The sequence below is a fragment of the Trichechus manatus genome, unplaced genomic scaffold (assembly GCF_000243295.1).
Source record: "Trichechus manatus latirostris isolate Lorelei unplaced genomic scaffold, TriManLat1.0 scaffold00168, whole genome shotgun sequence".
In the NCBI taxonomy this organism is placed as follows: domain Eukaryota; kingdom Metazoa; phylum Chordata; class Mammalia; order Sirenia; family Trichechidae; genus Trichechus; species Trichechus manatus.
In genome coordinates, this window is record NW_004444104.1 from 1,605,076 (window position 1) to 1,622,612 (window position 17,537).

The 17,537-nt window shown below is 38.9% G+C and overlaps 1 protein-coding gene across 1 annotated transcript in view; it reads right to left on the reverse strand.

Annotated features, from left to right (window-relative positions):
- Positions 1-17,537, reverse strand: part of MIPEP (mitochondrial intermediate peptidase) — a 216,772-nt gene that overhangs the window by 184,819 nt on the left and 14,416 nt on the right. The window contains exons 6-8 of the mRNA XM_004386578.1: positions 11,779-11,842; positions 2,405-2,587; positions 1,535-1,691 (exon numbers count right to left, since the gene is read on the reverse strand). Coding sequence (XP_004386635.1) covers positions 1,535-1,691; positions 2,405-2,587; positions 11,779-11,842 — 404 coding nt within the window. The remainder of the gene's footprint in view (positions 1-1,534; positions 1,692-2,404; positions 2,588-11,778; positions 11,843-17,537) is intronic.

A 17,537-nucleotide genomic window follows, 5' to 3' on the forward strand; every position in this document is an offset into this window, starting at 1 on the left:
TGTGATGAAAATTGTAAGTGCTTTTTAAGGGTTCAAGAACAAGGGAGGCCAAGGAAAGTGAAAAAGTTAGACAAGGCTTCGTGAAAGAGGTGGATTTTGAGCTGAGCACTGAAAAACTAGAAAAATGTTAACAAACCAATTGGGAAGGGGAAGCTGAAGCTGTTCCCCCTGACAGGGAACAAGTGTGATGTGCCCATGGCTTCCCAGAAAGCCCTGACAGATGAAGGGAATGGCATTTACTGCAGACTGGGAAATAAGACTGGGTGGAGGAAAGAAAACTCTGGAGAAGATATCCCTGGGGGGTGAAAACAGTGAACATGCTCAACTGCTAACGGAAAGGAGGAGCCTCAGAAGAAAGGGCTGGCAATCCACTTCCAAAAAAATCGGCCATTGAAGGCCCCATACATCACAGTTCTACTGTGACACACATGGGGTCACCATGAGTTGTAACCAACTCGACGGCAACTGGTTTTACTGTAAGAGAGAGAAGGGATAAACATGGATGGAATAAAGACAGGACAGATTAGGAATGTGATCTTCCTCCCAAACAGTCTTTTCCACTGATTCCTGTATCAGTTAACAGCATGCCCATCCAGAGGCACAAACCAGAAACCAAGGTTACCCTCCACTGTCTTCTCCCCTTATGATCCATCTCCAGGCCTTGTAAACTCTACCTCTAAGACACATCTGGAATCTGAACAGCTCCACCATCACCACCACTCTATTCCTGACTCAGTTCCTAAAATTATAACTGTAGTTTAACAAATGTCTTTGAAAAAACTTACTACATACATTTGTATCATTACCAAAGGAGCCCTGGTAACAATGGTTAAGTGCACAGTTAAAGGTCAGTGGTTCGAACTCAGCTAGTGGCTCTGCAGGAGAAAGAACTGGCGATCTGCTCCCGTAAAGATTATGGCCTAGGAAACCCTATAGGGCAGTTCTATTCTGTCATATAGGGTGGCTATGAGTCAGAACTGACTCCACAGCACACAAAAACTACAACAGATTATGATGTAACATTATAAATCATAAAGAATTTAACACAGCACAACGCAAGCTTATCGCAAACCCAAGGAGAGATGCTTTCCCCATTCCCAAGCAGTCTTCTACTCTCTGAAAAGAGAGTTTACAAGATCCTGTGTGTTTTTACATGACCTAGACTACATTCAACCTTGATCTTTCATCCACTCTCACCCTAATTCTGACCAATGGCACGATCTGGTTAGATTGAACACAAAAACTAGTTGAATTAATATGCAAATAATTTTAACTAGTGTCAAATGAAAATTTAAGTATGATTTATTTTCAACATGTACATGAAATAAAATACCTTGGTTGGACAGAATATATGCCAAATTATTAGCTCTATTTAAAAACCATGCCTATCTAAAAATATAGAAAATCAAAAAAAAAAAAAAAAAAGTCTCTGAAAATATTAAAAATAGAACATTAATTTACAGCTGCTTAAAATCAGAAGTTCAGTTTCATAAAAACCCAATTTTATCCTTAAAAGTTGGATAAGCAGGCTTACCAGGATTTTGGGCTATAGTTCCTTGGAGAGCCCGGTGGGAAAAAGTGGAATACCCCACCAACTTCGCCAAAAGGTCTCTGTTTTTGAGTAATTCTTCTAAACAGTTCAATTGACCAGCATCAGGATAAAGAAAAATTTTGTAAGCAGCTTCTCGCACCTATATTTAAAAAGTGAATGGTACAACATATAACTACCATGACAAAAAATCCTATGCAACAATAATATAAGCTAACTCTCACCACTTTATCTGCAGATGATCATTGCTTTAAAAATAAAGTCATGGCTTAAACAAGGCAAATAAAGCTTTTGAATTCATAAAACAGTACAGGCTACGACAGCATACTTGCCTGGCACTCTAGGTGCTATTACATGGAAAAACCAAAAAAACCAAACCCATTGCTGTCAAGTCGTTTTCGACTCATAGCGACCCTATAGGACAGAGTAGAACTGCCCCATAGGGTTTTCAAGGAGCAGCTGGTGGATTCAAACTGCCAGCCCCTTGGTTAGCAGCCGAGCTCTTAACCACTGCACCACCATGGGGAATGGCAGGACAAAATCTTACCCAGAGCATGTGTCTCTATTCCAAAACGCATCTTTACCTGCATGCGTTAAAAATCTGAGTAGTCCAGAATGTCAATCATTGCTGTTATTTATCAGACTTTAACATGAGGAATTCTTTAAAAGAGTGATTAATCCATTTTCTTTATTCAGAGCATTTATGGGATTAATGATCTCACAAATTAAACTTTTAGAGCTTAGTAATACTAAAGTATTTTTAATGGTATTATTATGTTTTTAAGGATATTATAAGTTAAAAAAAATAGACACACAGATGGGACATAAACTATAAAGAGAAGGAAACACACAAACCAAGTCATCCGGTGCTTCTGCATGCAGACCATCAACTAGCACATGCTCGCCATCGAGCATAAAGTGGTGGCGAATGTGTTCTGGAACGAGATGCTTTCCAATCTTGTTGGGGATGTTGGTTCCCATTAGAAATGTGCTACTCAAATCCAAGATTTTAACATTGAGGTCCACTGCTCTTTTACGCTATGTGTGGGGTGAGTAAAAGTTATTTAAAGGTATTTAAAAAGAATATTTCACAATTAATAGACAACCTAGAAAGATGGCAAATCAACATGTATACTATTGAAATGTGTTAGAATTTAGTAACATATTAAATAAAACAAATTTCAAATATAAACATAAAATAACATTAAACATATTTTTATACTATAAATGTATACTATATAACATAAATACCACATTAATTTGATTTTTGACAGACAATATACCTGACAAAAGGATATTCTTATGATTTTACAGTTGTTTCTATGCTTGACGATTTACATAACTGTTCTAGTTTATGTCTAGGTTATATAACCAATCTTTGAAATTAACAAGTACAGAATTCTTCCCTCTCCCTTAAAAAAATCCTTAGTTAAGAGAATCAGAAAGTTGGATCTATTCAATATGAAACATAAAAAGTATTTTTAGACTAAAACACTAAGTATTTGAAAGGCAGATTATAAAATAGACTCAATCTTGAAAGGTTAGGCTAAAAGCACAGAGGGAAAGGAACTAATTCAACTCTCCACAAAGTGTAGTGAACCTCCACAAAGGAGAAAAGCACACTGTACAAGTTCTAACTGTCCACATGTTTTAGATGCTGAGGAATGAGGTCAGTGTAGTGGTGAGAGGAACAAGACTGGAGATGGCAGGGCAGGAGTGTGGGTGGCTCCAGTTCTCTTCCCCAGAACCCGGCACAGAACCTGCACCTGGGATGCCCTCAGTAGGCAATGATGAGGATGGTGATGTGCTGGCACACCTATGTAGGTTTATCTTTATAATACACAGTCTCCTCAGAAAACATCCATTACTAAAGGCATTGCCCCAAATTTTTTAAGATGAAATACAGATCACAGTCCATGTAATTCATCAGGTCTGCTGGAGGAAGAGAGATGAATCTTCAGTTATTTATTACTAGAAAATTAATCAGGCGTCTGGACCTGGACACTTGATGGGCAACAGGTGAAATTATATGTAAAGCTTTCTGGGAAGGGGTCAATAGCTAGTAAAAGATTCTAAACTGTATCATGATCCTAAAAATAGAAACCCTGGTGATGTAGTGGTTAAGTGCTACGGCTACTAACCAAAAGGGTGGTAGTTTGAATCCACCAGGCGCTCCTTGGAAACTCTATGGGACAGTTCTACTTTGTCCTATAGGGTTGCTATGAGTCAGAATCAACTCGAAGGCAACAGGTTTAATTTTTTTTTTTTTAAGATAAATATATGAGATGTAGATGTATGCTTGCGAAAGATTCTAAGAAAAATTATATCGTAACAACAAAAAATTTTCAACATGGAAAATTCAAATTTCATGGGAATAATAAAGTGCTCAGAGACTCCAATATCTTTTACTTAGTCCAGGATTTCAATTGCCTAATTTGTTTCTCACATGGCCATTTATCACCACCTAATGGTAACCAGTGGAACAGCAAAAAAGATAAAAAAATTCAAAACCAAACCCGTTGTCATCTAATCTACTCCGACTCATAGCGACCCTATACGACAAAGTAGCACTGTACCATAGGGTTTCCAAAGCTGTAAATCCTTATGGAAGCAGACTGCCACATCTTTTTCCCGTGCAGTGGCTGATGGGTTCAAACTGCCAACCTTTCAGTTAGCAGCCGAGTATTTAACCACTGCACCACCAGGGTGCCTCAAAAAAAAAAAAAAAAAGCTGATAAATAACTGAAAATTATAGTACAATTCCAAAACTCTCCCCCAAAGCCCACACTGTTGTTGAGCATCATCGAGTCAATTTTCGACTCACAGAGACCCCATGTGACAGAGCAGAACTGTCCCACAGGGTTTTCCAGGCTATAATCTTAATGGAAGCAGATCACCAGGTTTTTCTCCTCCAGACCTGCTGGGTTGGTTCAAATCACCAACCATTCAATTAGCAGCTAACACTTAACAGACGAGTGCTTAAGCCTTTACTATAGGTTTGTGTGTGTGTTTGTGTTTGCGTGTGTGCATGTGTCTGTCAGTTTGTCCGACTGTGAGGACTCGCATGTTGCTGTGATGCTGGAAGCTATGCCACCAGCAAGGTCACCCATGCTGGACAGGTGACAGCTGAACTCCAGACTATGACAGACTAGGAAGAAGGACCTGGAGGTCTACTTTTGAAAAAAATTAGCCAGTGAAAACTTTATGAAAGGCAGCAGAACGCCATCTGATATAGTGCCCAAAGATGAGGCCCAGCAGGGGAAAAGCTGCCACCTCAAAGCAGAGTCAACCTTAATGACATAGATGAAGTCAAGCTTTCAGGACCTTCATTTGCTGATGTGGCACAACTCAAAAGGAGAAGAAACAGCTGCAAACATCCATTAATAATCAGAAAATGGAATGTAGGAAAACTGGAAATTGTCAAAAATGAAATGGAATGCATAAACATCAATACCCTAGGCATTAGTGAGCTGAAATGGACTGGTATTGGCCATTTTGAATCAGGCAATCATATGTCTACTATGCTGAGAATGTCAAATTGAAGAGGAATGGTGTTGCATTCATCCTCAAAAAGAACATTTCAAGATCTATCCTGAAGTACAGCGGTGTCAGTGACAGGATAATATCCATACACCTACAAGGAAGACCAGTTAACACAACTACTGTTCAAATTTACACACCAACCACTAAGGCCAGATATGAAGACATTGAAGGTTTTTACCAACTTCTGCAGTCGGAAATTGATCAGACATGCAAAAAGGATACATTGATAATTACTGGTGACTGGAACACGAAAGGTGGAAACAAAGAAGGATCGGCAGTTGGAAAATATGGCCTTGGTAATAGAAATGCTGCCGGAGATCACATGATAGAATTTTCCAAGACCGACAACTTCTTCATTGCAAATAAAAGACCTTTATTCACCAACATAAATGGCGACTATATACATGGACCTCGCCAGATGGAATACACTGGAATCAAATCGACTACATCTGTGGAAAGAGACGATGGAAAAGCTCAACATCATCAGTCAGAACAAGGCCAGGGGCAACTGTGGAACAGACCATCAACTGCTCATATGCAAGTTCGAGCTGAAACTGAAGACAATTAGAACAAGCCCACAAGAGCCAAAGTACGACCTTGAGTACATCCCACCTGAATTTAGAGACCATCTCAAGAACAGATTCGACACATTGAACACTAATGACCGAAGACCAGACGAGTTGTGGAATGACATCAAGGACATCATACATGAAGAAAGCAAGAGGTCATTAAAAAGACAGGAAAGAAAGAAAAGACCAAAATGAATGTCAGAAGAGACTGAAACTTGCTCTTGAATGTTGAGTAGCTAAAGCAAAAGGAAGAAATGATGAAGTAAAAGAGCTGAACATTAGATTTCAAACGGCTGCTCAAGAGGACAAAGTATTATAATGACATTTGCAAAGAGCTGGAGATAGAAAACCAAAAGGGAAGAACACGCTCAGCATTTCTCAAGCTGAAAGAACTGAAGAAAAAATTCAAGCCTCGAGTTGCAATAGTGAAGGATTCTATAGGGAAAATATTAAACAATGCAGGAAGCATCAAAAGAAGATGGAAGGAATACAGAGTCATTACACCAAAAAGGATTGGTCGATGTTCAACCACTTCAGGAGGTAACATATGATCAGGAGCCGACAGCACTCAAGGAAAGAGTCCAAGCTGCGTTGAAAGCACTGGCGAAAAACAAGGCTCCAGGAATTGACAGAGTATCAATTGAGATGTTTCGACAAACGGAAGCAGCACTGGGAGTGCTCACTCGTCTATGCCAAGAAATCTGGACGACAGCTACCTGGTCAACCCACTAGAAGAGATCCATATTTATGCCTATTCCCAAGAAACGCAATCCAACCAAATGCAGAAATTATTAAGCAATATTATTAATATCACACACAAGCAAAATTTTGCTGAAGATCATTCCAAAGCGGCTGCAGCAGTATATCAGCAGGGAACTGCTAGAAACTCAGGCCAGATTCAGAAGAGGATGGGGAAACAGGGATATCACTGCTGATGTCAGACGGATCTTGGCTGAAAGCAGAGAATACCAGAAAGATGTTTATCTGTGTTTTACTGACTATGCTAAGGCATTTGACTGTGTGGATCATAAAAAACTACGGATAACATTGCGAAGAATGGAAATTCCAGAACACTTGACTGTGCTCATGAGGAACCTGTACATAAAACAAAAGACAGTTGTTCAGATAGAACAAGGGGATACTGCGTGGTTTAAAGTCAGGAAAGGTGTGCATCGGGGTTGCATTCTTTCACCACACCTATTCAATCTGTATGCTAAGCAAATAATCCAAGAAGCTGGACTATATGAAGAAGAACACAGCATCAGGATTGGAGGAAGACTTATTAACAACCTGCAATATGCAGATAACACAACCTTACTTGCTGAAAGTGAAGAGGACTTGAAGCGCTTACTGATGACGATCAAAGACCACAGCCTTCAGTATGGATTACACCTCAACATAAAGAAAACAAAAATCCTCACAACTGAACCAATAAGCAACATCATGATAAACGGAGAAAAGACTGAAGTTGTCAAGGATTTCATTTTACGTGGCTCCACAATCAACACCCAAGGAAAGCAACAGTCAGGAAATCAAAAGATGCATTGCACTGGGCAAATCTGCTACAAAAGACCTCTTTAAAGTGTTGAAAAGCAAAGATATCACCTTGAAGACTAAGATGTGCCTGACCCAAGCCATGATATTTTCAATCGCATCATATGCATGGGAAAGCTGGACAATGAATAAGGAAGACCGAAGAAGAATTGAAGCCTTTGAATTGTGGTGTTGGCAAAGAATATTGAATACACCATGGACTGCCAAAAGAACGAACAAATCTGTTTTGGAAGAAATACAATCAGAATGCTCCGTAGAAGCAAGTGAGACTACGTCTTACATACTTTGGACATGATGTCGGGAGGGATCAGTCCCTGGAGAAGGACATCATGCTTGGTAAAGCAGAGGGTCAGCAAAAAAGAGGAAGACCCTCAACAAGATGGACTGACACCATGGCTGCAACAGTGGGCCCAAGAACAACAGCGATTATGAAGATGGCACAGGACCGGGCAGTGTTTCATTCTGTTGTACACAGGGTTGCTGAGTCAAAACTGAAAAAAATTCCTGGAAAAATAAAAACTGGATTCACTTCCTGACTTTACCAATGATCTGCTAGGTTGGGCTTGCCATTTCATCATTCTGAGATAATAACGAAATGTGCAGTACTCTGAACTCTAAAAATTCTGTGAAATTGTGTTATTTATCAAATGATTGCTAAAAAACGTACACTTCCATTAATTTTAAACTTTTAAATTACATCTATATGAGAGTTTACAATAAAAATTAAATAAGAAAAAACTTTAAAGAATACAGGGCTTTCTGGTTTGTAGATTATATTGGTGGTTCTATCTTAAAGCTTCTCTTTTAAAAATTGCAACGTGTCTTCCTTGTGTCCTGTCCTATTGGAGCATCTTTAGGAACAAATATGGACGTTACAAGAGGTAGGAATTTAGCAGGTTTACCTTCCTTGTACCTTTAATGTTGTGGATTCCCCAGAATTACTTGCTAGGAAGAGGGTAACTATACTTTGTAAGAAAACATGTTAGATAAAAGTAGTAACATCTATGCTGGTGAAACTGAACATATATTATGTTTCAGTAAGGTTTCAAAAAAAAAATCTTTCATGAGAATTACATAAAATAAATTATTCACATAGACCCCCTACTAGCAACCTTTCTCTTAAAGATATCAAACGTGATTAATGTTAGTTATCATTAGTATGGCTCATCACACATTCACTCATTATTTCATTGAGTTCAAAACTGATACTGTATTAAAAACTAATCCATGCTCTCTGCCCTTCATAAGTCTCTAATTAAAATAAGAGACAGAATAATATAATAATAACCTCAATAAAACGCAGTTAAAAATAAATGCCACAAGAGTGAAATACATCAAATATGAATCCAGATGAATGTAAAATTCCACAAGGGGGATTGGCAAAAGCCTTGAAGACAACATGGCAGAAGATGAAGCTTTTACAGGGATTTCAGGCTGACAAACATGGTGAGCAGGGCACGCCAGGACCACAGACACGGTGAGCAGGGCATGCCAGGACCACAGACACAGTGAGCAGAACACACTGGGACCACAGACACAGCGAGCAGGGCACGCCAGGACCACAGACATGGGAGGGCATGTGTTTAATGACTGCAGCACTGGGTTCACATGAGTAAATAAAAACAGAGGATGCTGGGAAAGCCTCGCCTGTAAGTTATTTGTCACATATTGATTGGTTTTTTACTTCTTCAATAGAAAATGGGAAGTCACAGAAAGGTTCTCGGCAGGAGAGTAACAATCAAATCAATGCTTTAAAAAAGTTAACCGGATGTTCCTACACATGCTTGACTGAGGAACAGAAGACCAACAGGGAGGGCTCACAGGGCCGGCTCTGGATCTGCCAGTCTGGGCCATGTAATAACTTCCTCCACTGACTAACTCTGTGGCCTTGGGCAAATCACAAAACCTCTAGGGGAAGAACAAAGTAGCAGGCCTCACTATCAGATCTCAAAACCTACTATACAGCTACGTAGTCAAGCAGCATGGTACCGGTACAATGACAGATACGGAAAGCAATGGAACAGAACTGAGAACTCAGAAATAAATCAATCCACCAATGGACACTTGATCTTCGACAAAGAGTTGAAGTTCATTAAATGGGGAAGAGATTGTCTCTTCAACAAATAGTGCTGGCAAAACTAGATATCCATTGGCAGAGAAATGAAACAAGATCCATACCTCACACCATACACAAAGACTAACTCAATAAGATCAAAGACCTACATGTAAAACCTAAAACTATAAAGATCATGAAAGAAAACGTAGGGACAACACTAGGGGCCCTAATGTATGGCATAAATAGAATATTAAACATAACTAAAAATAAACAAACTCCAGAAGATAAACCAGATAACTGGGACCTCCTAAAAATTAAACACTATGCTCCTCAAAAGAATTTTCCAAGAGTAAAAAAGAGAACCTACAGACTGGGAAAAAATCTTTGGCAACAACATATTTGACAAAGGTTTAATCTCTAAAGTATACAGAAATCTTCAACAACTCAACAATAAAAAACAAGCAACTCAATCACAAAATGGTTAAAGGATAGGAACAAACACTTCACCAAAGAGGACATTCAGGCAGCCAACAAATACATGAAAAGATGCTTGCGATCATCAGCCATTAGACAGATGCAAATCAAAACCATGACGAGATACCCTCTCACACCTGCAAGAATGGGACTGATCAAAAATTCAGAAAACAATAAATGCTGGCGAGGTTGTAGAGACTGGGACTCTCCTACACTGTCTCATACACTGTTGGTGGGACTGTAAAATGATACAACCATTCTGGAAAACAATAGGGCACTTCCATTAAAAGCTATAAATAGAAATATATGATCCCGCTCCTAGGAATAAATATTAGAGAAATAAGAGCCGTCACACAAACAGACATATGCACACTCATGTTCACTGCAGTATTGTTCGTAATAGCAAAAAGATGGAAACAACCTAAATGCCCATCAACAGATGAATGGATAAACAAATCATACATACACACAATGGAATACTAAGCAATGATGAATCCAAGAAACATTTCACAACACAGATGAATCTGCTGGGGATTTCGCTGAGCGAAATAAGTCAATTAAAAAGGACAAATATTGTATGAGATTACCATTATAAGAACTCAAGATTTACACACAGAAGGAAAAAATCTTTGATGGTTACAAGGGACAGGAGGTGTGGGGGGGGGCAGTAAATCACTAACTAGATGGTAGATAAGTGTTAACTCTGTTGAAGGGAAAGACAATACGCAACATAGGAGATATCAGCACAACTTGACCAAGGCAAAGGAAGTCATTTAGAGAAACATAAGAAAAGAAAAAAAAGAGGCAGTAAATACTATAACATATATAACCCTACAACAACAGTAAAAACAAATAATAACTTACAAGCAGATACACAGGCAAATACATCTGAATAGGGAAAGGAGGGCGTATAGGAGTATACAAACACAAAGAGGGCACAGTCATGGAAACTTCCTAGACACATCCAAACACCTTGAGGGATGAACAAGTTACTGGGGCTGAAGCCTAGGGACCATGGTCTCAGGGGGAATCTTGCTCAACTGGCATGAAATAGTTCATAAAGGAAAAGTTCTATATCCTACTTTGGTGAGTAGTGTCTGGGGTGTTAAAAGCTTGTGAGCAGCTATCTGAGATACAGCTATTGGTCTCATCCCATCTGGAACAAAGAAGAATGAAGAAAACCCAAGTCACTAGGAAAATATTAATTCAAAAGACCAATGGACCACATGAACCACAGCCTCCACCAGCCTGAGCCCCGAAGAACTAGATGGTACCCAGCTACCAGCACTCATCACTCTGACTGGGATCACAACAGAGGGTCCCAGGCAGAGCGGGAGAAAATAGAGACCAAAATTCAAATTCACAACAAGACCAGACTTACTGGTCTAAAAGAGAGTACAGGAACCTCTGAGACTATGAACCCCAGACACCCTTCTAACTCAGAACTGTAGCCACTCCCGAAGTCCACCTTTCAGCCAAAGAATACACAGACCTATAACACAAACAATAAAACACGTGAGGAACGTGCTCCTTAGACCAATAAAGTACTAGAGCACAAATGGACAACACCTGCCCTGAAGTAAAGATGAGAGGGCAGGAAGGAACAAGAAAACTGGATGAACAGAAATGGGGAACCCGCGGTGGAAAGGGGGAGAGTACTGACACATTGTGGGGATTTCAACCAATGTCATGAAACAATTTGTGTGTAAATTTTTGAATGAGAAACTAATTTGAGCTGTAAACTTTCATCTAAAACACAATTTAAAAAAAACCTCTAGGGGCCTGGGTTTCTTCATTTGTAAAACAGGAATAACAGTGTCCATCTCAGAGTTGTTATGGATATCTGATGAGAAATAGATGCTTTAAGAAGCAAATGTTCAATTATTTTTAATTATAATTATTATTAGGAAGACAAAGAGCCTAAAGATTGTTATAAAATGCAAATTCAAGCAATATACAAGGACTGTAGCAATAAAGATACCAACTAAAAATTAGTAAAACAAGAGGAGTCAAAATAACGAGAAAAGATTTACCTTTTCTTTATCTAAATGGATTCCACTGATTTCAAAATCAAACATAAACAGTTCAGCCACTCGCCTATTAAAAAAAAGAGTTCTAGGTTATACTAAGAATAATTATTAACAATAATTAGCTTTTTTGTTAAATAAATCAGCCTTTTTGAACCGTACTGCCCAAAAGCCAGATGCATCAACACACACTCAACATGTTCATGTATTTACAATTTAAGAGCTTAACAACATCTTAGAAGTCAGGTAAACCATCTAGCTGACTGCTGGGTTTTTAAGCTATCATATGAATAACTGAACAATAAGCTCTAAATTGAAACAAAGGAATGACAATTATTCCAATGACTCCACTTTCTTCTAGAGGAGCTGGACATCCTTCCAACCGTCCAGCTGTCATTCCTTCAACAAATATTTGCTTTTTTACTATATTTTTTGCTGCTGTTAGGTGCTGTCAAGTTGGTTCCAACTCATAGCAACCCTATTTACAACCGAACAAAACACTGCTCGGTCCTGCACCATCCTCACAATGGTTACTATGTTTGAGCCCACTGTTGCAACCACTGTGTCTATCTATCTCACTGAGGGTCCTCCTCCTTTTCCCTGACCCTCTACTTTACCAAGCATGATGTCCTTCTCCAGGGACTGATTCTTCCTGATAACATGTCCAAAGTATGTGAGACGAAATCTCACCATCCTCGCTTCGAAATAGCATTCTGGCTGTACTTCTCTCAAGACAGATTTGTTCATTCTTCTGGGCTGTCCATGGTATAGTCAATATTCTTCACAAACTCCATAATTCAAAGGCATCGATTATTCTTCCATCTTCCTTATTCACTGCCCAGCTTACCCATGCATACGAGGCAATTGAAAACACCATGGCTTGGGTCAGCTGCACTTTAGTCTTCAAGGTGACAGCTTTGCTTTTCAACACATTAAAGAAAAGAGGTCTTTTGCAGCAGATTTGCTCAATGCAATACGTCTTTTGATTTCTTGACTACTGCTACCATGGGCGTTGACTGCGGATCGAAGTAAATAAAATAATAAATAATAAAATCTTTGACAACTTCAATCTTTTCTCCATTTCTCATGATGTTGTTTATTGATACAGTTGTGAAGATTTTTGTTTTCTTTATGTTGAGGTATAATCCATACTGAAGGCTATGGTCTTTGATCTTCATCAGTAAGTGCTTCAAGTCCTCTTTGCTTTCAGCAAGCAAGGCTGTCATTTTGTCATCTGCATAATGCAGGTTGTTAACAAGCCTTCCTGTAATCGTGATGCTGTGTTCTTCTTCATATAGTCCAGCTTCTTGGATTATTTGCTCAGCATACAGGTGGAATAAGCATGGTGAAAGGATACAACCCTGACAGACATCTTTCCTGATTTTAAGCACGCAGTATCCCCCTGTTCTGTGACTGCCTCTTGGTCTATGTACAGGTTCTGCATGAGCACAATTAAGTGTTCTGGAATTCCTATTCTTTGCAACCTTATCAATAATTTGTTAGAACCCACACAGTCAAGCACCTTTGCACTGTCAATAAAACACAGGTAAACATCTTTCTGGTATTCTCTGCTTTCAGCCAAGATCCATCTGACATCAGCAATGATATCCCTCGTTGCACGTCCTCTTCTGAATCCCGCTTGAATTTCTGGCAGCTCCCTGTTGATGTACTGCTGCAATCGCTTTTGAATGATCTTCAGCAGAATTTTACTTGCGTGTAATATTAATGATAATGTTCATAACTTTCGCACTCTGTTGGATCACCTTTTCTTTGGAATGGGCACAAATACGGATCTCTTCCAGTCAGTTGGCCAGGTAGCTGTCTTCCAAATTTCTTGGGATAGACGAGTGAGCACTTCTAGTGTCGTATCGTTTATTGCAACATCTCAGTTGGTATTCTGTCAAGTCCTAGAGTCTTGTTTTTCGCCAATGCCTTTAGTACAGCTTGGACTTCTTCCTTCAATGCAATCAGTTCTTGATCATATGCTAACTCCTGAAATGGCTGAACGTCAACCAATTTTTACTATATGCAACACACTAATCAAGTATTTACCCCGAGTGGCACAAAAGGTTTGTGCTCAACTACTAACCTAAGGGTTGGCAGTTCAAATGCCCCCCCACCCCAGTAGCACTACAGAAGAAAGGCTTCTATAAAGATTACAGCCAAGAAAACCCTATGGAGCAGTTCTACTCTGTAACACACGGGGCCACCATGAGTCAGAATCAACTTGGTGGCAATGGGTTTAGTTCTAGGTTTTGAGGGGTGAGGTATACAGTCACCATCATGAGTCGGAACTGACTCGAAGCCAGCTAACAACAACAACAAACACAGTCATTAACCGAAACTTGGTAAGCCTGTACACCTATAACTATAATGCATTATATATAACTTGTTTATTTAACAGAGTTATACTCTAAGCTGCCTGCCAGTAAAGATTATGTATGTTCCATAAGGCATGGTCCAATAAGGGGATAAATACTTTCACAATGAATAAACAATAAATACAATGCGAAAGAAATAATAAATTTTATAACAGAGGTACAAGTGGGCAGTTCAATGACATCCTTTGAATTGTCAACAGCATTTAGAATGCCACCTTTTATTTCCATAATGCTATTAAAAAGCAGGCTCTTCATTAGCTCAATCCACCACCCTCTTTCTCTTGTGTCAAACGTGCCAAAGAAGATTCCTTACTATTTCAAGAATTAGAACTAGTATATTTTACAGAGATCTTTTTTTTTTTTTAATGATCATAAAATGCTTCTGCAAACTAACAACAGGCCCTAATTTTCCTAGCTTTTCCTTAATGTAAGACTTTCATCAGAACGTCGAGTACTAGTGTCATGGATTGAATCGTGTCCCCACTAAATATGTGCCAATTTGGCTAGGCTATGATTCCCAGTATTGTGTGGTCATCCTCCATTTTGTGATCTGGTGTAATTGTCCGATGTGTTGTAAATCCTAATCTCTGCCTGTGGTTAATGAGGCAAGATTATGTTATGTTAAAAAGGATTAGGGTGGGATGCAGCACCCTTACTCAGGTCACAGTCCTAACTGAAGTAAGACGAGTTTCTCTAGGGTGTGGCCTACACCACTTTTTATCTTACAATAGATAAAAGGAGAGAGAAACAAGCAGAGAGAGAGGGACCTCACTACCACCAAGAAAGAAGAGCCAGGAATGGAGCATGTCCTTTGGACCCAGGGTCCCTGTGCTGAGAACCTTCTAGACCCAGAAGAAGACTGATGCCAAGACACATGTAGATCTCCAAGGAATGCCAGGCCCACAGATGTTGAAAGGACACAAGCACCTTCCTCCAGAGCCAACAAAGAGAGAAAGCCTTCCCCTAGATCTAGCGACATGAATTCAGACATCTAGCCTCCTAAACTGTGAGAGAATAAATTTCTGTTTGTTAAAGCCATCCACTTGTGGTATTTTTGTTACAGCAGCACAGATAACTAAGACAACTAGCAACAAATACCAACTGCATCTTTATTAACAACAATGAAACAGAAAATATCCTAGATAACATCTAAATTATGGAGCAATTTTTTGTGAGTTTTCTCCTGTAACACTTTATACTTAGAATTACAACTTCCCCTTTTTACTTATAAGCTAACTTAAAGTCATTTGCTTTTCTACTAGGTACCACGAGACTCAAAATATTAAACTCGTAACATACAGTAAATGAAAGAAAACCACATGTGCACTGGAAGTAAGATACCATCATGCTGTGTCAGAGAAGCAATGGCTGGGACACACAGCCTTTCAAATATAGTAAGAAAACCTGGTCCCTGACCTCCAGGAGATAACACATCACTCATAAATAAATCTGACTGATACGTATCAGGGGATCAAAAGTATCACACAGGGCTGATGTAAGTATTATGAAAATGTACGTAATGTATCACCTTATATCATTTATTTATTGGCATACAAAGATAGCTCAATAATGGTAGCTATTTATTTGGTGCTGTCACCCTGGCCCTGATGCATGGCAACCACGCCTGACGGGCCACCTGGCCTCTGGTATTACACTCCTGCAGCCAGCAGGATCTTTCCACAGGAAATGCCATACACTGCATGGTCAGGTCTCTGAACACTGTTCTCCACCACCAACCAGACTGACAGCATTTGTCATTTCCCCTTAACAGGCTTAATTAACCCTTTTTTGAACCAATTATTTTCTGCTTTGAATTTTTTGTTACATGTGTTTTCATTAATGGAAGCATGCTGAAAATCATTGAGTGTATCTGAATTTTTGGTAGGTAGTATGGACTTTTTTTTCTTGTCGCCTCCCACAAGCCTACCCTAAGTGTTTAGGGGTACATATGAAGTACCACTAATTATACCTAAGAGTCCCCACCAAGGTCTACTGGTATATATGAGTAACAAATAAAAATTTTCAAAATTTCTATTTTTCCGACCAAAAATTCAGACACCTCATACAATACCCTGTAAACACAGTAATTTGCAGCACATCTGTTTCTTTAGTTTCAAACAGTCATAAAGCCCCTGCCTTGCGGCAGCACGCACTATCAATAGCACAGCAGCTTCCCAATAAACCTTCAGAGGCAGAGAAAATACTTGGTCCCTAGAAGTACCCATGAGCATGAAAGGGTTAAAAAACATATTTGTTGGATGAATATGGAATTTTTAAAAAAAGGCTGTGTTGAGGTTATATGATGGGAAGTCATGTATGTGATAGAAGATCTAAACCATAAAGGGCATGAACACCTCATATGGGTATTTAAATCTAATAAGCAAAGAGAGAATAAAAAGTGAGCTTCAGCCAATGTTGAAATAAGTCAGTATACATACTGCAGAACATGAAACACAATTACAATTAGCTTTTCATGTCGGAGCTTATTCTTTTACTCGCAGAGGACAAGCCTGTGAAAGCCACCACAATAATCACTTATTTATTTCAACTCTATCCAAACAGCAATAATTAAAAACATAAAACAATTTATACTTGGACAATTTTTCAAAGGCCCTCTGGATGAGATTTTCAGTTTTTCTTCCAACTAGCAGCAGCTACTTAGAATATTAAATTCTTTGACATTGTGCTGGAAACTGAGTTTCTTGGCTAACAAGAATTTTCTTTCTTTCCTTTTAATCCTCCTTCATGCTTGGAACCAATTTCAAGTGTAACACCTCTTTCTGTCAGCAATTTAAAAAAAAAAAAAAAAAAACTTGCTTTTTCTGGAATTAAAGTTAACCAAATATTTGATCTACTCTCTGGCTTTCCTCGGCATTTCAAGATGGATGTATGTACCTTCCTGGTGACTGTGCCAAATGATGTCTGGAATGAACAGAATTACTTTAAGTTCTTCAAAAACTGTGAAAATTCAACAGACCACATTAACATTTTAGTCATTTACCTTCTTTCTTTAATAAATAAAGTACGTCACTCAAGCTCCTAAACTGTCCCCATTATCTCTGTCACTTGATCTCCTTTCCTGAACAATCAATCTAAAAAACATGCCACTCGCTTTTCAAGCAAAGATGTCTTCTGTTTAATAAGAGAACAGAAAGGTAGCACAGCCTGAAAAATTGGGGATGGGAATATTGTATAAGTTTATATTACAGTTTATTGTTTAGTAGTTTTATTGTACAAATGTGTGATGATTAAGATTGTGTGTCAACTTGGCTGGGCCATGATTCTCAGGGTTTTAATGTAATCACTCCCATGATTGAATATACTGTGAGTAGGCAATCAGATGAAAGGGAGTCTCCTTGGGGGTGTGGCCCGCATCTGTATATA